This window comes from Hibiscus syriacus, unplaced genomic scaffold (assembly GCF_006381635.1).
Source record: "Hibiscus syriacus cultivar Baekdansim isolate YM2019G1 unplaced genomic scaffold, ASM638163v2 tig00112673_pilon, whole genome shotgun sequence".
NCBI classification, from domain to species: Eukaryota; Viridiplantae; Streptophyta; class Magnoliopsida; order Malvales; family Malvaceae; genus Hibiscus; species Hibiscus syriacus.
In genome coordinates, this window is record NW_024063379.1 from 811388 (window position 1) to 834910 (window position 23523).

Genomic DNA, 23523 nt, shown 5'->3' on the forward strand with positions numbered 1-23523 from the left:
GCGATCTAAACCGAAATTTTTGAAATAAAAGGTCAATTCAACCGAAATAAATCAAGTCAAAATCAGTAAAACTCACAATCTTGGCGTGAATATTGTATCAGTCTTCTTAGTATTGATTCGGCCAATACGTCCTCTCTCTTGAAATTGACAAAACGGATACTAGCTATTGATGCTTTCTGAGCGTACTAAAAAAAATCATATTTAGAGGATGTATATCTTTTTAAACTTATAATCGAATTTAAATAACTAAAATCTTATTTATCGATTATTCAAGGAAACATATAATTATAACTTAATCATTTAAACTCTTTGAGTAAGTTCAGTGATTAAAGTCTTGGATTCGAGTAGTTATCGTGTGTTAAGGAAATGAAGCAAAAAAGGGTTAGACTAATTTACCATAGGATGTGGCTTACCATGACTTGGGTGACAATTCATAAGTTTGGGTTTATACACGGGTTTTACGTTGGATGATCGATCGAAATGAGAGTGTGACTGAAATGGGTGTCGAATTGAAGTTTCCCGACACTAACGGATCGGTACTCCGCTTTTATCTGGCGGAAGCTCACCATTTACTTGGTTCTAACCCACATGTTGTCTGGTTTGTTCTTCGTGAAACAAATGGTGCGCTCACTTATTAGCATTTCATGTTTCTAACTCTGCTGTGCCTTTTTATTTCAATTATGCTTATCTTAATTGTATTTTTGAATGTTATTGTAACTGACGCTATTTTCAGTTAATTAATGCATGGTTAAAGTTCAAACCAAAATCTGCAAACACTTGTATAAATTAACTTAGACTCTTAACTCATGATTCAAGATATGACAACTCTCTCCTCTTTAAAAGAAATTTGTCCACAAAATTTACCTTATTCAAATAGATTATGATACTTTTATCGTATTACATCTTCTGAATCTCATAAAGTCTCTTTACTTTTATGATTATGCCATAGTATTTTAACTAGTGGAATTTGTTTCTTCCTTAAAAAAATTTCGTCACAAGCTAGAATCTGAATATGTTCCTCCTCGAAAGTCAAATCTGATATGACCTTAATCTTCTCAACCGGAACAACATGTAATGGATCAGATAAATACTTCTACAACATTGAAACATAGAACATGGGAATCTCTCAATCTCAGAAGATAACTCTAACTGATACACCATTAGTCTGATCCTTTTAAAGATCTGATATAATATTAAATTTCAAACCCAACTTGTCCTTTCATTCAAACCTTAGAACTTTCTTTTATGAGTATACCTTAAGGAACATTTGGATTTAAGAAAAATGTATTTAAGATATTCAATAGAGTATTAAAAATATCTTAAACGTTGGGTATCAAATCGAAACTTAAACTAAACGTATGGTATGATTTTGAAAAAGAACATAGAGTTTGGGTACCAAAATGGAACAAAAATAAAATTTTAGGTACTAAACGTGTAGTTTACCCAAGATTTAAACAACAACATAGTTAAGGACAGTGCGTAGTACAAGCTATGAACAAACCGACACAATATAAACATAAATTAGCCATCACAACATAAATCAATAGCCAAGGCAAAGTAAATGAAGCTTCCTCTGTGCAATATATTAAAGTATATATGACAAAGGAAACGTTCTTACAATTGTTCCCCTAAAGCTCACTCCGCCTTTAAGAATTCGAGCTCTTATCGACGCCCCGCCATGCAACTATACCACCAATTGCCTAAAAAATCTTGGCGATAACAGCTCCAAAGGGAAACAGGAACACTTGATTCACCATTCATCAACAAGTGACAAGTAATCCGGTCAAATATGTGCAATATGATATAACACCTACGACCTGTATACTTATATCAATACATGTTATAGATGTCCACATGAGAAATTAAAACGTTTTCCAAATCAAAAGTGAATAAAAATTTATTTCTCCAAAATGTACTTATTATTATAAAATATTAAATCACATAATATTTGAAACATATATTAATATAAAATACATCCCTTTATAATAATAATATTGATTTATGCTATCCATAGTGAAATGGAGTAAAACAATTTAATTTAGCCATTACAAACCATTTCTAAAATACTTCAACAGATCAACTAGGACATTGATAAGTACATGCCACTAATTAAGTCAAAATCACATCAAAGGATGTTTTACTAATATTGTAATATACTCCTCGATGCTTGGTGTTGTCCAGTACTCCTTACTCCTACTCCTGCTTCTTACCTACGCGCGAAAATCATCACACACTAAGTATATACTTAGTGAGACAATTAAAATAATAAATAGCAATACAACTCATGAATGAAATTAAATGTTTTTTTCCCATGCAATAAGATCACCATACTAGCATGACCAATATTTTACCATAATCAAAATGGCATGATATAAATATAATCATTTTTACCAATAACTATAGCCCAAAATTATTAATCCATGAGGAACCCGGCATAGGAGTCAAATATTGCACAATAGTGCTGAGGTCGAGCCCTTCTCACCTAATAATGCACCGTAGTGCTGAGGTCAGGCCTTGCCCACCTAACTTGTACTATGTGTCTTCATTAGACACTCTAGTACTACTTAAATTTGCAGCTGCTAGACTCTATGACATGACATTAATACCACTGAACCTCAATAACATACTTGGGCATCTAGTCATGAATTAAATCATCCATGGCAACCTATATCCATATAATTAACGTTAGGGCAGTTCATACCCGAAATAACATTCATGGCAAAATATCATATTTATCAATATAAATGCATTATGATTTCACACTTTGACATATAAAGGTCATGTCGATATTATGAATAATGACATAATATCATACTGATATAAATAAGGTAGACTCATCGTAAGTCTTCCTGATGATGTATAAAACATCTATGCATAATTTCATGCATGAATTGCACTCGCCTTGACACTTTATATCAAAAGATGTGCCTCACTACGTTCCACACTTAATCCCTTTTATACTCGATTTGTTTCGATCACAAAATCAATCACGATCTGTACAAAAATCACAAATTAATATCGATCCATATGTTAGTATTGTACTAACATAAATACACTTCAAAAAACCAAAAATCCATAATTATACTTGAAACTTATTCTCTACCAAAATTCTTCAACACATTAATTCTTTTAATATTGACACCAACTTTTTCAATTTACACAAAATGATCCTTCACCATTTTATCACTTAAATTTTAAATACCAAAATTCCAGTATTGAAATTATTATCAGCCAAGTACTTTTACAAAGGCACAATTATATATGAACACCCCAACTATTCGAATATTGCATAAAATACCAAACTTTCCAAAGTTCCAAAATGATCAAATTTCACATCATAACTCTCATTTAAGATCCCAAACAATAATTTCCAACATAGTATATAAACTATTAAACAAGTACACAATAATTCACAACTTTTCCAAAATTATCGATTTGATCCCTCAACTTTTTAAAAATTATAGAATGATCCCAAAATTTTGTCTAAGGCTTGTACAATACTTTCTACATCATTTCCAGCCCTTACATAATTTTCCATAATTCTTTCTCTTCCAAACAAGCTTTGGTTGAATATTCTAAAGGTCTAAAACTAAGGTTTCCATGATTTTGCTTGATTTTGATTCGATTCAAGCATGAAATCAACTTCCATCCAACCTTACAACATCTCTACAATCAAATCCCTAATCAAATTTCATCAAAACACAAAGTTCTCCAACTTTATAATTTGGCCGAATCTTAAAGAACAATTTCTATGAAGATTGAACATGTTTTAATCATCATACAAGCTTGAAAATGAATCTACAACCTCAAAAACATCAAGATTCATCATCAATTCCATAAATCCTAATGTGAACACAAACCCTAGAATTTGGGATATTTGAAATCAAGCAAGATTAACAAGCATAAATGGTACCAAAAGATAGCGTTTCTCGCGTAGAACAATTTTCTATTTCACGACATAACCCGAAATCCAAAGGAAAATGTTCAAAAATGGGAAAAAAATTCTCACCTTTGGAGGGGTTCACGACAATGGAGAAGAAGATGAATAAATTGGCAAGAAGTTTTAGATTAATTTCATGCTATTTTAACTTTAATTTAAGCTTTAATGAATATAAAATTCATTTAATTGGGAAAAGACCAATTTACCCTTAGTGAAACTTCATATTTACCATCAAACCAAGACGCCTTACCGATTTGCCCTTGAATTTTACCAAAAATTAAAATTTTGCCACTTTAATCTAACGGTCTAGATTTAACATGTAATTAAATCCTCAAATCCAATGGTTTATATTATTTTCCAACATTTTAAAAATGTGGAAATAATATTTTGAGGTCTAATTTATCATCATTCACTTTTCCTGAAATTTTTATTCGATCTGATTGACCGATTTTTTTCTCAAACTTTATCGCTTTATAACTTTTAATACAAAATCCGTACTTGATTCCCACAGAAACGTCATTCTTGAGGTAAAGTATTTATTTACGGGGACAAATTGTAACTTTTAAAATTACCATTTTATTCCCTGAACTTTTCCAAAGTTTATACTTTAGCCACTTAACTTTCAAAATTTTTATTTTGGTCACTATACAAAATTTGGGGTATTACAACTCTCCCCCTTAAATAAATTTTGTCCTCCAATTTAAAGACATGCCTGATGTGAAGAGGTGTGGATATTGCTTCCTCAGGTCCTCTTCTCTTTCTTAAGTAGTTTCCTCTTCTTCATGATTTTGCCAAAACACTTTGACTAGAGGAATCGTCTTGCTACTCAGTTCTTTGATTTCTCGAGCCAAAATATGTACTTATTGTTCTTCATAAGTCCAATCTGGTCGGATCTCAATTTCCTCCGGTGCAATGAAATGTGAAGGATCTGATTGATACTTTCTAAGCATCGACATATGAAAAACATTATGAACTTTGTCTAACTCTGTGGATAATACTAATTGGTAAGCCACTGATCCGACTCTCTTTAAGATCTCATAAGGTCCAATGAATCTGGGACTTAATCACACATGCCCTAAACATATCCTCTAATATCTGAATAATCCGCTCTGACTGACTATCCGTCTGTGGAAGAAAGGTTGTACTGAAGTTCAACTGAGTACCTAAAGCTTTATGCAAAGAATTCCAAAATCTTGACGTGAACCTTGGATCTCTGTAAGATATTATCAATACTAGAACTCCATGCAGCCGAACTATCTCCTTTATATACAACTCTGTATATTTATTCAATGAATAATCCATTCACACTGGAATGAAATGTGATGACTTAGATAACAGTCAATTATCACCCAAATGAAATCCTTCTTATTTGATGTCAAAAGTAGCCCTGTAACAAAATCCATAGTGACTATTTCCCACTTCCATTCTAGAATAGAAATCGGTTACAACAAAATCCAAAGGTAGCCCTAGAGTACCACATGTCTGATCATCAGTAAGCCACGAAACCATTCTGTTTTGAGACTCCAAAAGTGACAGTTGATTATCCAGGCCCACTTGAAGGTTATGGTCACCGTTCTGCTCATTTTCTGATGACTATTCTTTTCAAATATCCTCAGAGTTTCCTTCAGATTCTTGATCAGGGAAATCTTTCGAATACCTAGAATTCATTTCTACCTTGATTATGACCATATGTGGTATCCCATTTGAAAATAATGTGATGGGTCTATGTATATCAAACGGACTTGCGATCCTCATGATCATCTTGGAAATCGTTAAATCGCCCTTGTTCCTAGTTGAGTCCTGAATACAAACCAAAGATCCCCACGAATTAGTTAGACTTGCGAAAAAGGACTCATGCCAACAATTCAAAGGGACTCCAATGAGATCAACCAAACAGAAAAATAGAAAATAGAAGGAATCCATCTTCCATAACAAGAGGGGTTAACCAATCAAACCGGTAGGACAACTCGACTTCTGTATTTATCCAAGCCTCTCTTAAAGTTTCTTCCAATGAAAACGTATTGATGCAAGAGTTCTTCGTATATCCTCATCTTGCAATTTTGACTTCAATTCCATCGTTAAATAGGGCCCTCTAGACAAAATTGTCCGCAAATTGTGATTATTATATATGGTCACGAAAATATGTGCAAGTATACACAATCGAACAAGTAATACAGTGATGAGTGAGTATCGTATCCACAGGGATTGAAGGAAATTTATAAGTTCAGTCAAAGCAATTAACTACTTTACCTAAGTATAGTTAGTGATGGTAAGTATAAATGAGAATGTTGTGGCAAAATGAAATGGATGTTGTGGAAATGGAATAATGGTAAAATGGTAGCAAATGGTGATGTCTTGGCAAAGTGGATGGAAATGTCGTGACAAATTAAATTGTGTTTAGTGCAATCAAATGAAATGTAAAGGCAAAACAAATTGTAAATACTGAATTTGATTATCATGACTTTAAACTTTTCACGCAGCAAGCTACTATGGGAATAAATGATAGGAGTCACTTAGGAGATTTAAGTCTACTTCTAAGGATGGTCTTACTTCTATGCCTTATCTGCCCGACAAGTTTACTAAGGGTGCCCTATGCTATCTCTTGTCAAGGGACTCGACAGGTTTAAGATACCATGGCAAACCTATTGGCGTTAGCTAGTGCAGGGATTCTATATGTCCAGATTACAGGATATGTCACGACAATACCTTTTAGCGGCAACACTAACATCTAACCTCTCAATCAAGCACTAGTCCTTTTAGTCGACTAAAATCCTAGCCTTATCTCTAAGGGTGAATTAGGCCTAGTTACTACCTAGAACCCCTTGTTTATGTAGATCCTCCCTAGTTTCTCTCGAACACTAAGGACATGCTACTTAGCTATTCTCTCGAACACTAAGCAATATCCTAAGGAATGTATACTCTCATAGCTTCTACAACCTTAAGGCATTACACATCATAAAAAAATAGATAACAACATACAAAAAGAACCATCCATTAAAGCAAACTCAAATATCCATAAGGAACTCCGACCAAATAAGACTAGTTCATGGTGGGATTAGAATGTTCCAAGTAATAAAGTAAGACATTAATTCGTTCCATACAACCCAAATGATATAAATAAAAGCAAAGAGTAAAGGGAAGGAGGAAAAGCCTTCGACGTGCACTTCCAAAGCTCCCCTTGGTGACCACAAACTGCCTCAGCTCGCTAGCTGCTCTCGGACGTCTAGCTCATGCCTCTCCCTCTAGTTTGTAAATGAAGGAATGCCATGACAAATAAGATTGGTGAAAAACAAGAGACCTTTTTCTCTATGAATTTCTAGCTCTAGGCGGCGTGTGTAAAATCCTTTTCTTATTGTGGCTTCATCTCCTTTTTATAGGGGGAGAATAAACCTAGGAATTTGTGTTAAAATTCCTAGGATACCCGAAACATATCTTCTTAACAAGAGAGAGTGAGCAGCTATGGCAGTGGTCCCCTCTAGGAAACTGGGCGTATACCAGACAGGATCAGCCTAAAGCAGGGCGTGGTCCAGCAGAATCAGTTGCAATTGAGCATGGTCCCCTCCAGGAAACTGGGCGTCCCAGGTGGCAGATGTCTCTTCTCGGGTGCCTGGTGGTAGAGGGCACGTGAAGATACGGACAACTGATTCTGCAAAATATCTTCTTTCATCTTGTTCTCTTTCGAAATGTCAACCGATTCGGCATTTACATTCTGCTCAAGAGTCTCATCATGTCACGACACTTCTATTTTTCTTATCCTTGCACCCAAATCCTGCACATCACCAAACAAGCACCTTTCCCATAACGTAGCACTGTTTATAAAATAAAATGATACGACAAACATATTTCCACCACATGCAACTATATGCTCCTAAATACATCTATATGATTCTATATGGGCTCATAGACAGTCAATAACTTAAGTGAAAAGACCCTAAATATGAATTTTTTACGAAGTTATAAAAAATCAATCTAAAAAGAGGCTTTTATAATCCCTGTTAGAGAGAACTTAATCCATTCAGACTCTTTTAAAGGAAAGAACATCTTTATCATGTTCTTTCCTCATTCATCATTTTCAATTTTCTTTAGGGTTCCCTTATTTGTGTGAGCTGGCTAGCCTCTAGTTATTTCCCAAAGCTTCTTTATATGATCTGTCATCTCTCAATCTTCTGAAGAGAAACTCTCAACCCCTGCTTTTCTTCATCTTACCTTCATGAATTAATTTTTTTCCCTTCAACTACCCTACCAGTAGGAGTCTTTCCTTTATGAACCTTCTAGTACTATGCAATCCCAACTGATACTTTCATCCATCTGTGATTCATTCACTTTCTCAATGACATTAATAATATCATTTTCGTATGCGAATTATTCAAAGGTGAAAGTAGAGACTCTATACATTACTTTGTTCTTGACAGACTGAATGAAGACCTTGACAACCTTTCCATGAAAGTTGAATAGCTCCCAAAGTACTCTTTTGGAGACTCGCTTACTTAAGTTATCGACGAAAACCATCCAGACATCCCCGATGAAAGATGACATTTCCATGATGTTTAGTTGACCCCATTTTTAAATAATTTCAAAAGAACTGCAATTTTTATACTATGTTTATGGGACATACCTAACAGGATGAAGGCTATTAATAAAATTTGTTGGGAACTCCTCAAAAAGCTTTTGGAAAGCATCCAAAGATCTAATCACCCCGAGATAATCTCTTGCCCCAAGCTACAAGTTAACCTATCAATGGCTCATGAATGGAAATCTCTCGCTGCAAAAGTTTAGTTGATCAAGGCATCAAATCGGGGCTCATAGAAGTAAGCATGACTATTGTATGATTGAAGAGGACAACCAATAAACCAAGACCAAACCTTCTTATCTATATCATAAAAGAGGACTTTCCCTTGGTTCCATGATGTGAAGCAAATAAGATTATCTTGTTCAAAGCAATCGAATATCTTAGCCAATAGCCTCAACAAAGCTCGAAAATACTTGGGTGGTATTCTATTTATCTCCACCCTCTTAATCTTAGCATGATCTAATTCCCATATTCTTATACACTGGAGAGTACTGTAAAGTTCAATTATTATGACTAAAAACATGCGCTTCTGTATAGCAGCAACCAAATAACCATCTAACAAAGATCTTGAGAACTTTGTTGGAATATGTTCCCAGTAGCCCAAGTCTAGTCAATACATCATCAAGAAAAGTGGCGAGAGGGTTTCTAAATACAACCTGGAGTCACAATATGCCATCTTCGACTAGCAAATATTTACTGCAGGCATTATATGGTGGATTACTGATAACTCCGTAAAAAGGCCATATTTAGGGCATTTTCACTTAAGTTATTGACTATCTAAGAGCTCATATAGGATCATATAGATGCATTTAGCAGCATATAGTTGCATATGGAGGAAATATATGTTGCCATGGCATTTTATTTTATAAACGATATTGTGTTATGGGGAAGGTGTTTTGTCTGATGATGTGCAGGATCTAAAAGCAAGGATAAGCGAGTAGAATTGTCATGACATGCTAAGAATGCTGAGCAGAATGCAAATGCCAATTCAGACGACATTTCGAAAGAGAAAAAGATGAAAGAAGATATTTTTAAGAGCTAGTTGTCCCTGTTTTCACGTGCCTTCAATTGCCAGACACCAATAAGGGAAAATCTGCCACCTGGGTCGGCTGATCCAGTCGGTAAGTACGCCCAACTGCAAGCTGCCCAGGAGGAGACCACTGCCAGCTACCCAGGAAGGGACCATTGATGCATCTGACTCACCCCTCACGTGAAAGAAACCAGCTCGAGGTATCATAGGAATTTTAACATAAATTCCTAGGTTTATTCCCCCTATAAATAGGAGATAAAAGCACCAGATTAAAAAAGAGAGACTTTTACATGCCGTTTTGAGCTTAATTTCAAAAAGAAAAAGATCTCTCTTTTTTTCGTCAATCATTTTTGCATTGGCATTCCTCCATTAACAAGCTAGAGGGAGTGGCGAGCTAGGCATTCTAGAGGAACTAGCGAATTAGGGCATTTCGTGGTGGCCGAGGGGAGATCCGACAGTGCACGTCGAAGGCTTTTCCTCCATCCCTTTGTTGTTTGCTTTCATTTATCTTAGTTTGGTTGTATGGAATATTCGAACCCCACCATGAACTAGTCTTATTTCGTGGGAGTTCCTTATGGATACTTAAGTTTTATTTTAATGTATGGTTGTTTTTGTATGATGTTTGTTTGTTTTGCTTATTTTGTTTAACGCCTTAAGGTTGTGGGAGCTATGAGAGTAGTCATTCCTTAGGAGAATGCTTAGTGTTCGAGATAATTACTAAGTAGCATATTTTTAGTGTTCAAAAGAAACAAGGGAGGATCCATATAAGTAAGGGGTTCTAGATAGTAACTAGACCTAATCTAACCTTTGACATAAGGCTAGGATTTCAATCGACTAAAAGGAGTAGTGCTCGTTCAAGAGGTAAGATGCTAGTGCTGATGCTGAGTGGTATTATTGTGACATATTTTGTTTTCTAAACCAATAGGATCCCTACACCTGCAACGCCGAGAGGTATTGCCATGGCATCCTCAACCTGTCGAGTCCCTTGACTAGATATATCATAGGGCACCTTTAGTAAACTCTGTCGGGCAAGTAAGACATAAAAGCAATACCATCCTAAAAAGATAGACTTAAGTTTCCTAAGCGACTCCTATCATTCATTCCTGTAGTAGTTTGTTTTGTGAGGGTTCTAAAGTCAGTTTAGTTAAATCCAATGTTTACATTTTGTTTTGCCTTTACATTTTCAATTGATTCCACTACACTAAATTTAGTTTTTCCAAGACATTTCCATCTATTTTTCCATGACATCTCTATTTTCTACCATATTACATTACACCATCATTCAATTCCCAACAACATCCATTTCATTTTGCCACAACATTCTCATTTGTATATACCATTACTAACTATATTTAGGTAAAGTAGATAATTGCTTTGATTGAACTTATAAATTTTCTCCAATCCTCGTGGATACGATACTCACTCATCACTGTATTACTTGTTTGATTGTGTATACTTGCACATATTTTTGTGACCATATTTAGTAGTCATAAATCGCGGACAAGTTTTTGGTGCCATTACCAGGGATCAATAACTGGAAGTTAATTAGTTTTGTCATAGCATTTTTGTTTTACTTCTTCATTTTTTTATATAGTTTAACTTGTTATTTTCCTTGTCCTTTTCAGGTTTTTCTTGGTGTATAACTAGAAGACACTCTGATGAGATATTAGAACTAATTGAACCTAATATTGGGAGGTTCTTTAGACAAAGAAGACGTGCTCAACGCATAAATATGTATCAAATTGGAAATCAAGGTACTATTCATGAGGAATCAGAATGCTGGGAATGCAGCCAAGCCTCGTGACATTCGAGATCACTTAAATTCTATCTTAGAAGACTTAAATCTAGGAATTGTGGCACCCAAGATTCAGGCAGCCCATTTCAAGCTCAAACCTATCATGTTCAATATGCTAAATTCCATAGGAAAATTTGGTGGCATGCCAAATGAAGATGCCAAACAACATATTCATAACTTCTTGGAGGTGTGCGATTCTTTTCGACAACAAGGATTACACGAAGATGTGTTAAAGTTAAATTTATTTCCATAATCTCTGCGTAATCGATAAAGGGCTTGGTTGAGTGGTGTTCCAGCGGGTTCGATGAAGTCTTGGACTGATCTGTGCAAAAATATTTTGCTCCGATATAATCCACCAAACATGAACACCCAACTAAGGAACGATATCACTTCTTTTCATCAAGATGATGACGAATCAATGTATGAATGATGGGATCGGTATAAAGGATTACTTCACAAATGCTCAAATCATTGTTTTCAAGATTGTACTCAAGTGGTAATATTCTATAATGGAGTAAATTCACCCACGAGGATGATGCTAGATGCCTCGGCAAATGGGACATTGCTCGATAAATCACCTGCAGAGGCATTTGACATTCAAAATAGAAATTCCAACATTGATTATCAATTCCAACATTGATTATCAATTCCCATCTACGAGGCTTGGAATTGGGCGAAAATCACATGAGGCATTTGAGTTGGATACTAAGGATTCTGTGTCCGCCCAACTTGCTTCTATCACCAGTATGTTAAAGAATTTGCAAAGACTAAGTTAGGTGAAAGAAGTGAAGACATCCAATTTAGCATTTTTATTATGTCATGGAAATCATCATGAGAGCGAGTGTCCGACCAATCAGGAGTCCATCAACTATGTAGAAAACTACAATCGAGGCAACAACAATCCCTATTTTAACACATATACTCCTGAATGGCGTCAACATCCAAACTTCTCATGGGGAAATCAAGGAACCAACAATACTAATCAGCCCGTTAGGTCGTAGAATTTTAATGACTCCCAAGGTTTTCAAATGAATATGACATGACATAATTCTAATAAGGGAATATCATCTTCATCCAACACAAGTTCTTTGGAGGCCATAATTCAAGATTTTATACCAACCACGAAGACCATGCGACCTCCATAAAAAACCAAGGAGATTTACTTCAAAGCCACAACTGATCTTTGAGGGTGTTGGAGAGTTAGGTTGGTCAAACTGTCGTGTCATTACAAGAACGTTACATAGGTCATATGTTGAGTGACATTGAAGTCACAAAACCTCATGGCAAAGAGCAATGTAGTGTACTCACTCTACAAAGTGGCACCCAAATCAATGTGCAAGATAAGTTTGGAGGAAGAAAGATGAATGAATTACCCCGTGTCACTATGTCAACTGAGAATAAAATGCCAAAAGAGACACAAGTGGACAAGGATAAGGATGAGGGTTCATCCAGTGAAGCAATTGAGAGAGTAAACAAAAATTCCACGTCAAATGTTTTCCCATCCCTTTATTAGAGGAAGTCAGAACCCCACCTCCTTTCCCACAAAGACTGAAGAAGCATAATGATAACATTCAATTCAAGAAGTTTGTCGACATTCTGGACCAACTCCACATCAATTTTCTTTTTCTTGAAGCTATAGAGCGAATGCCGACATATGCTAAATTCCTCAAAGAGATTGTTACCAAGAAAAGAAAAGCTGAGAAGTATGAGACAGTTGCTATGACAAAAGCATACTGCTCTTCCTTAAGCAAGTTGCCACCAAAGAGACAAGATCCAGGCATCTTTATCATTCCATGTTCAATATGAGAAAATTATGTTGGGAAGGCATTATGTGACCTTGGCTCAAGTGTGAACTTAATGCCGAAGTCAACCTTCATGAAGCTTGGAATAAGAAATATGAGACCTACCTCTGTTATCTTGCAACTAGCAGGCCATTCCCATGTTCATCTTGAGGGGCGAGCGAGGATGTCATTATAAAGGTGGACAAATTTTTGTTTACAGTAGACTTCCTTGTACTAGATTGTGAGGTTGATGCCATGACACCCATAATCTTGGGGAGACCTTTCCTAGCTATTGGGTGTATTCTTATCGACTATGAAAAGGGTGAACTCACAATGAGAGTGGCCGACCAATGTGTCACCATTAATGTTTTCGTACTCTCAAGTACATGGATGAGTCTGAAGAATGACAAATCAATTTCGAAATAGATTCATTGATAGCAGGAGAATCTAATCAATTTTTCCATGACAATTTCATTCAGATGGAAAATTATAAGAGGCTTATTGAAGAATAAAGTGCCAAAGAGCCCAATGACTTTTCTTTGGAGGTGCACGAGGCTAGCTTTCTCATAGCTAGCCTAGGTACACGGTTTGAACCTCTTGATTTTGATGAGTTTGTTCCTCCTTAGCCCTCATTATAGCATGCACCTACCCTAGAGTTAAAGAATTTTCCATATTATCTTAAATATGCTTACTTGGGTAGTAATGAAACTTTAACTGTTATTATTTCCTATGCCTTTACTCCTAACCAAAAATGTAGCTTGTTAAGTGTTCTATTAAAGTACAAGAAAGCGTTAGGATAGACTGTGGCGGATCTGAAGGGAATAAGTCCCACCATTTGCATGCAAAAGATCCTGTTGGATGAATGCTGTGGAAAATCCATAGAGCCATAAAAAAGACTAAACCCAATCATGAAGAAAGTAGTGATGAAAGAAATTCTCAAATGGCTTGATGCTGGAATGATTTATCCCATTTCTAATAGTTCATGGATGAGTCATGTCCAATGTGTGCCAAAGAAGGGAGGCATGACCTTCGTGACAAGCGAGAATAATGAGTTGTTACTGTCAGCGGGTGGTAAATATGCATGGACTATCGCAAGCTAAACAAGGACACCAAGAAGGACCACTTTCCTTTGCCCTTCATTGATCAAATATTGGATCGGTTGGCAGGCAAGGCATTTTACTGCTTTTTGGATAGATATTCGGGGTACAATCAAATTGTCATCGCACCAGAGGACTAGGAGAAGACTACGTTCACGTGTCCCTGTGGCACTTATGCTTTTTGGATGATACCTTTTGGACTCTGTAATGCCCCGACAACATTTCAACGTTGCATGCAAGTTATCTTTTCTGACATGGTTGAGGATTTTCTAGAAATCTTTATGGATGACTTCTCCATTGTTAGAGATGACTTTGAGAAATACCTCAGCAATTTGGCAAACATACTCAAGCGATGTGAGGAGGTCAACATCGTGTTGAATTGGGAAAAGTGTCCCTTCATGTTGACCGAAGGCATTGTGCTAGGCCATAATATCTCTCATAAGGGAATTGAAGTGGACAAAAACAAAATCGAAGTGATAGAGAAGCTACCCCCACCAACATATGTTAAGGGAATTAGGAGTTTCCTTGGACATGATGGATTCTATAGAAGATTCATCAAGGACTTCTCAATGATATCCAAGCCCTTATGCACCATGATTCAATAAAATCACCCCTTCATGTTCGATAAAAATTGTCATGGTGCATTTACTGAGCTGAAACAAAGACTTATCTCTGCACCCATCGTGGTTCCCCCCGAATTGAACGTCACCATTTGAGCTAGTGTGTGATGATAGCGATTTTGCCGTGGGAGCTATACTTGGACAACACAGAGGTAAAATTTTCCATGTTATATATTATGCTAGTCGTACCTTGAATGAAGCACAACTGAATTATACTATCACTGAGAATGAATTACTTGTCGTGGTATTTGCATTTGAAAAGTTTAGGTCATACTTGATAGGCACCAAAGTTATTGTTCACATTGACCACTCAGCTATAAAATACTTAATGAACAAGAAAGATGCCAAGCCTAGACTCATTAGGTGGATATTACTACTATAAGAATTTAACTTAGAGGTGATAGATATAAAAGGTACTGAAAATCAGGTTGCAGATCATTTATCTAGGCTAGAGAACAATTCTGAATGCCATGACATTTTAGATATTCAATAAGAATTCCCTAATGGCAAAATTTTTTATGCCAAGGCTCTTGTTAGTGATATTTGGCCTTATGAATTGAACAACCAGGGCAGGAAGAAGTTCAAGAAAAATGCCAAGTTCTACTTTTGGGACGAGCCATATTTATTCAAACAATGCGCCGATCAAATAATTCGACATTGTGTCCCTGAAGATGAGCAAAGATACATTCTACAACATTGCCACACAGCCCCCTGTGGAGGCCATTTTGGAGGTGCGAGGATTGCTGCTAAGGTCCTCAAATCAGGTTTTTATTGGCTTTCACTTTTCAAGGATGCTTATGAGTTTTGCAAAGAGTGTGATAGATGCCAGCGCACTGGGAACATTTCCAGGTGACATGAAATGCCACTACAAAACATTATGGATATCGAGCTCTTTGACGTGTGGGGTATTGACTTCATGAGGCCCTTCTCATCTTCTTTTCGAGACTTATATATCTTGCTTGCAGTAGACTATGTATCTAAGTAGGTTGAAGTAATTGCCACACCGAGGAATGACTCTATAACCGTGCTCAAGTTCCTTCACAATAACATCTTCACCTGATTTGGAGCACCTAGTGCCATCATTAGTAATGAGGGAACTCATTTTGATAACAAGCTAATTGCCAAGGCATTACAAAGATATGGAATACGATATAAAATTGCCATGATATATCACCAACAAACCAATGGGCAAGCTGAAGTGTCCAACCAGGAGATTAAGCAAATACTGGAGAAGGTGGTGAATCCTAGAAGGAATGACTAGTCTCTGAAGTTGGAAGAAGTGCTCTAAGCTTATTGAACGTCATTCAAAACACCTTTGGTAATGTCATCATTCAAGATGGTATATGGGAAAGCATGTCACACACCTGTAGAGTTAGAGCATAAGGCATATTGCGTTATCAAGAAGCTTAACTTTAACGTGCAACTAGCTAAAGTGGCATGATCAAATGCTTTTGCCAAGGTATTTTCATATTGGCCAGTAGGTGCTCCTTTTCAACTCGAGGCTGAAGCTCTTTCCTGGCAAACTGAAGTCACGATGATCCAGACACTTTGAAGTACACCGTGTCTACCCTCATGGTGTTGTTGATATAAGAATATAGATGATGTGACCATTTTTAAAGTTAATAGTCATCGTATGAAGGCTTATCAAGGAGCTCTACCCTTGCGTAACAAGCCGACACTCTTCTTGCAAGATACCAGAATCTGCAGAGCATTTTGAAGATGCCATGATATTTTAGATTTACTCCTGTACATAAATAAATGTTTATTTTATTCTATTTTACTTTATATTCAGTATTTTTTGGTTAATTGGAGTTATTTTGATTTTTAGGGACCTACGCAGAAGGCATGTGAGACTCGTACGGCTAAGGACACAAAAAATAGGAGGGAAAATTTTTACCATTTGTTTTTTTTTATATTTTTTAGGGTTTAGTTTTTCAATTAATTTTTTTCTTTTTCCCTAACCAATACCCAATCCACACGTTAAATAACCCCCTTTTTACTTTTTTTTATCTTATTTCATTCTTTTACTCTCTTAGTTCAATTTTATCTCTTCTTCTTCTTCCCTACTTCAAACTGCACGCATAGCTAAAAAACTTCAAGCTTTTTCATTTTTTCTTTATTTTTTCAACCAAACAATGATACGCTCATGTCCTTCAAGCATGGCTCCATCATCTCCACCGTGTTTCATCGATAAAGCAGCGCAAGAACGGTTTCAAGGGCTTGAAAACTGATGGGTTTTCTTTGAGTTGGGCATCATCTTCTCCGACGCTGAAGATATCGACCTTGAAAGCGATGTAATGGACATTGTTCACCAACACAAGTGAAAGTGACAGAAATTTGCTAAGTATCCGGGGAACGTGAATGCCTCTCTTATGAAGGAGTTTTATGCCAACTTAACCGACCCAAATTAATATATCGTGGTTGATATTGTTGATAACCACCCCACATTCGCGAAAGAGACAGATAATGAGAGTTGCCATGGCATAATAGAAGACCTTTGTTTTTCAAACACAAAGTGGAAAAGGTAACAAGTCAGCCAACAAATGGTGGATCATGAGAGGATACAACCGAGGGCTAAGTTGTGGAATCATTTTATGAAGCACAATCTTCTCCCCACTGCCCACAACACCACGGTCTCACTATATAGGATGCTTCTACTGCACTCTATTTTGGTGGGGCACTCCATTGACATGGTAAGATAATCGTGGAACAAGTTCATACTTGTTTGAAGCAACCCGCCAGTGCCTTGGTATTTCTAAATCTCATTACGACACTCTGCCATAAGAAGAATGTGCCATAGGAGCAGTTTGATGAAATATTGCCTGGGTTGTCTAGTATTACAAAGGCTAAGCTACCTATGTTGATTGGATTCAAGGAAAATAAGGGTAAGGAAAAAGAGGATAACACTTCCCGCGCTGATACAAACCAAGATTCCATGACAAAATTAAATGCTCTAGAGAAGGTCGCTAAGTGAACCCACGATCACGTGGAACAACTTATCATCAATCTGATAACTTTCTTTACCTATGTAAAGCGTCATGATGAGTTTATGGTGAATGCTTTCACGGAGATCCTCCCGTACGTTAATCTTGATATCCTAGTCTTCCCTAAGATACTCTTGAATCCATCTGTGGATGTCGCGGCATCAGAAGATGCTCCCCAGCCTGTTGATGATGAGGAGCCAACATATCCTGATCATTTCCACTCAGCGCCAACAACCGAATGCCAAGAGAGTGAGCTCTACCTCTCAACCTTACCAGCACCCCCGCAACCCACAGAGCCACTTGAGGACGTACAATAAAAAATGCCACAGTAAATCCCTCTGCGAAGGAGTCGACGCCATAAGAAGAAGGTGCCTCAATGTGAGTAGCCTAAATTTCCCCCGATCGCTGAAGGCCTTAGGACCCCCTACTACACCACCATCAAATTCTGAACACTCCAGTCACACACCATTGCACAAGTGCCTGCGTCGCACGGCTGCCACACTACCACCAGCATAAGAAGTCAAGGTACCTTACATTGTATAGCATGTAGTCTAGTTTTAACTTAATTTTTATTTAGCATTGAGGATAATGCTTCTCTCAAGTTTAGGGGAGGTAGGGTTCTTATCAAATTAGTTCTCTGGAATAAATTAATGATGCCAGATGATGATGAACTCTTTATGGCTAGAATTGAATGTACGTGACTGTTGAGGATGATAGAACCAACTCTAGGACTTGTTTCTTTAAAACTTTTTGATACACGATTGTATGTTTTCCATAATTAAGGAACTTAGAAATATTTTATAAAAGAACTCTTGCATGCCTTGGCATAAAACTTTGACAATGACTTTGAATGATGAAAACCCCATATGTTTTAAAAATGAAAAAAATAAAAAAAATTACGAATAAATGCTTAGGCATAACTGTAGAGGGACACTCCGTTATGCCATGGCATTGCCTGGATACTGCATTTAAATAAATGGAATCCACGACATATGAGTGAATGAAAGTAGTCACGGGATGACTCTACCTGACTAGCTCGGGGGTCGAAGGTATGCTCCCTTTCACCTAGAATGTGGGATAGTAGGTGTGATGAACTGACTCCCCTCGTAGCAGTGTAAAAAAATGTGGGAGTAAAATTGTAAATGTCGTGGAAAAACAAGAGAGCTTGCTTAGAAATTTTGTAGATTTATTAAGCATGTACTTGATACAATCACACACATACACAAAAAAAAAGATCTTGCCCTAGGGGACAGTACTTGATTTCTCAAACTAGTCTAGCATGTTGAAACCAACTGTTCTGAGGGCATGGTATTTTTATTTTGCTTAATATTTATTCATTGCTTGAGGACAAGCAATAGCTTAAGTTTGGGGCATATTGATAACTCCGTAAAAAGGCCATATTTAAGGCCTTTTTACTTAAGTTATTGACTGTCTAAGAGCTCATATAGGATCATATAGATGCATTTAGGAGCATATAGTTGCATGTGGTGGAAATATATGTTGTCGTGGCATTTTATTTTACAAACGGTAATGTGTTATGGGGAAGGTGTTTTGTCTGATGATGTGTATGATCTGGGAGCAATGATAAGCGAGTATAATTATCGAGACAAGATAAGAATGGTGAGCAGAATGCAAATGCCAATTCAGACAGCATTTCGAAAGTGAAAAAAGATGAAAAAATATATTTTAAAGAGCCACATGTCCCTATCTTCACATTCCTTCAACTGCCAGACACCTAGGAGGGAACATCTTCTACCAGGCTTGGCTGATCCTGTCAGCACGTACGCCTTGCTGAAAGCTACCTCGGAGGGGACCACTCTTGCATCTGCCTCACCCCTCATGTGAAAGAAACCAGCTCGGGGTTTCCTAGGAATTTTAACAAAAATTCCTATGTTTATTCCCTCTATCAATAGGAGATGAAGTCACCAGATTCGAAAAAGAGAGACTTTTACACACCGTTTTGAGCTTAATTTCAAAAGGAAAAAGGTCTCTCCTTTTTCAGTCAATCATTTTTTCTGTAGCATTCCTCCGTTAACAAGCTTGAGGGAGTGACGAGCTAGGCATTCGAGAGGAGCTAGTGAGCTAGGGTAATTCGTGGTGATCGAGGGGAGCACCGGTAGTGCACGTCGAAGGCTTTTCCTCCATCCCTTTGCTATTTTCTTTCATTTATCTTAGTTGGGTTGTATAGAACGAATTAATTTCATGCCTTTTCCTGGGAGTATTTGAACCCCACCATGAACTATTCTTATTTACGGGAGTTCCTTATGGATGCTTAGTTTATTTTAATGGATGGTTGTTTTTGTATGTTGTTATTTGTTTTGCTTATGATGTTTAATGTCATAAGGTTGTAGGAGCTATGAGTGTATCCACTCCTTAGGAGAATGCTTAGTGTTCGAGAGAATAACTAAGTAGCATATCTTTAGTGTTCGAGAGAAACTATGGAGGATCCATATAAGCAAGGGGTTCTAGATAGTAACTAGACCTAATCCAACCTTAGACATAAGGCTATGATTTTAATCGACTAAAAGGAGTAGTGCTCGGTCCAGAGATTAAATGCTAGTGCTGACGCTGAGTGGTTTTATGTTTGTAACTATAAGCTCTCCCCGAAGAATATTTAAGCAATTTTGGCAATTAGCTCACAAGTATTTTATAATAAAAAAATATGATAATTTAGTACACTATAACTCATTGATGTTGGTATTTTTTGTCAATAATGTTTGTTTTGATTTCTTTTTAATATCCTCTCTGTGATTACTAGCCGTCAATAATCACTGAGATGCAATAGAGTCATTACCTACCAAGAAATAAAGTATTAATCCTTTGGCTAATATAATTATAGGGATGATTATCTTGTGAGACGAGATTGATCCTTCTAACTTAAAATCTTAGAAAACATAATTTTTAAATGCAAAAACGATCTTAAATGATTTAGAAACAAGTTGGCTAAGACAAAAATCATTTAAAACAAAACTTTCGACATTCTTTCTAAAACTATTTTTAAGGTTTAATTTAGTCTAAAATAATTTTATAAATATTTGTTATATCAAAATATTATTATTCAAACTTCAACAATAGTTTTTTTTTTATATAACTAAACTCTTTAATTGGGCCTCCCTCTTTCTCTTTTGACAAAAATGATTTTCGCTTCTCTTTTTGTTATATAAAAAATAATTCTAGAATGTTAGTGCAATATAATAATGGAGAAATAAATAAATTAAAAATAAGGTTAGATTTAGAGAAAATAACATTGAATTTTTTTTATTTTTTTAAAAGTACCAACAGCAATGAACAAAAAATATTCACCCAAACAAAAGTACCCAAAATGTTGCATCAACACAAAATATATATATATATTAAAATATGAAAATGCATGGATATATGATGATGATAATGGTGGAGGAAATGCAAAGCTAAGACGATTGAGTTGGCGCTGAATAACTCGAATCTCATCACCTAAGGAAGCAAAGCTAAGACGATCGAGTTGGAGCTGAATAACTCGAATCTCATCACCTAAGGAAGCTATTTGAGCCTTAAGAATAACCAATCGAATCAACATGAGAATGAAAAGATCTGAAAGCTTGCATAATGGAATCATGAAGCTTTCAAATGGTCATTTCCCTTGGAACTACATCTTGGAAATCCTCATGATTATCACCTTGAGCCTCATCCATAGGCTCGTCTACGTTTTAATCCGGCTTAGGAAATTCTCATCTATACTTAACCCAATGATTGGAGAATTCGGATTGTTCACTTCTCCATAGAAGCTCACCCAACAATCATCTAGATTGAGGGCTCAATATCAGGCTAGTAACATGTATCAATATCAAGAAGAACAAATATTTGACTAAGGTACATACCATGTACCAAATTCAGACAAGATTTGGCCTTAAAGATGCTTACCAAATTATTTTAGATGGAGTTGGCCAAGTGAAGCTTGTGACCCATCTTGATGCAATTCATCTACTGATACCAATACCAATATAAAATACCAATACCAATTTAAGGTTTGATGTTTCAAAAAAAATCAATTTAAATATATAGTATCGATACTTAGGATTTGATATCAATACCTAATGAATAGATATCGACACCAAATTTAGTTTCAATGTTCTAGAAATTCAAATTTAAATCAACAATATCAACACCTTTGTTTAGGTATCAAAACCTAAACCTAGAATCACAAAAAATATGCAAAATTTTCAACTTGGTCATACTCTAAACTTATTCAAAACATACCCAAACTAAGTTTCACCGAAATGTACAAGGTCCATATGCTTTGTGACTCAACACACGACGCTCCATTTTCTGCTATACTGATTCCTTTAACCAATGCCCTTCCGTGCTGACTCTCTCCATGATCTCTTTCTGCTCCTCCAATAGAACATAAAATCAAAACACAAACAAAATAAAATGAACAATGACTCTCCTGATGCAAAAGGGCAATCCAAAGTTCAATTTTCTTGATGTTTTCTAATATCCCATCAATTTTATTCTGGTTATATGCAATAGTTTCACACAAGAACATTTATAGGAGTTGTAGAGTTGAAATAACTAGTGCTCATTGAATTTTACCTGGATGACTTTTGTCATAATTCCGGGACCCTGCTTGTTCAACAAAAAAAAACAGTTGTGAGAAAACAACTATGTCGCTGACTTTTCTTTATTACAAGTACACATGACTAACACCTATGTTAGACACATTTCAGAACATGAGTGCGGGATACGAGGCCTTCCATTTACAGAGAAAAATTAAAAATACCAATGTCAGACACATCCATATCTTACACTCAACCCGAGTCTGAATATCATAGGAAAACAACATGGTTCAAAATTGGAGGCCCTTAATGCCGCTGCAAGAAAGATCATGTACCTGAAATTTTTTCTCAACCCATGATATTCCTTCCAAACATTTTGATTCGAGAGATTCCCATGGACGAGGAACTTTAATAGTCTCCACGTGCTGCAGAACTCGCAAGCTATCTGCGAAACAAATTATTGTTTCAACTTAATTTTATTTTTAAAATTTTCATTTTTCTTAAAATATCCATGTTTAAGACACGACACATTTAATGGTATTGTTATAATCTAAGAAAACAAATCGAAGGAGAAAGAATAAAAGAGATAATACTAGAAAAACCTGATTATTGAATTAGGAGATTACGATAGTTTAAATAAACTGAGTTGCTGACTTCTAATAGGACTTTTCTGTTAAAGTTAAAATTCTATCTAAAGACAGTTATCCTTTCGTATCATAAGACTTCTAAACAAATGAGACTACCACACGGTTAATTCTGACAATACCACCATTTAAAATTTATTTGTTTGCTTCAAAGTTAAATGTGTGAACTGAACACGTGCATACGCGCATAGCACTCTGAAAAAAGGATGTTAAATTGGAATAAAAATAATTTACTTGTAATGAATGCTTCTTCCCAAAGTTGATGTCTTTCCCATGATGGTGCAACTTCACGAACTGGGATGCCTTTGCTATGGCATACTCTACATGCATAGGAAAGTTCACAATTTAGCATGGTATACCATGGTTTGAAATACTCGTATACAACATCCGTGTCAGACATGTGCAGACACGAGAGTGTAGATACAACTTTTAAGGATCTTCCAAATGCATGAAAAAGTTTAAAAGAAAACTAACAAACTCATGTTAGAAAGTTGTAGCTAAGGTGGATTAGGCAGAGTTAATTTTGT

At 36.2% G+C, this 23523-nt stretch overlaps 1 protein-coding gene and 1 non-coding gene across 2 annotated transcripts; both read right to left on the reverse strand.

The window, feature by feature from the left end:
- Positions 1-11705: 11705 nt before the first annotated feature.
- Positions 11706-11812, reverse strand: LOC120182508. The gene has a single exon (XR_005521839.1). It is a non-coding gene; the product is annotated as a small nucleolar RNA R71 (small nucleolar RNA).
- A 10287-nt stretch (positions 11813-22099) lies between these two features.
- LOC120182473 lies at positions 22100-23407 on the reverse strand. The gene is made up of 4 exons (XM_039187444.1): positions 23231-23407; positions 22688-22797; positions 22390-22419; positions 22100-22182 (listed from the first exon to the last, which is right to left on the reverse strand). The coding sequence occupies exons 1-4, from the start codon at positions 23394-23396 to the stop codon at positions 22126-22128; spliced, it is 363 nt and encodes a 120-aa protein (XP_039043375.1). The 5' UTR covers positions 23397-23407; the 3' UTR covers positions 22100-22125.
- Positions 23408-23523: the final 116 nt, after the last annotated feature.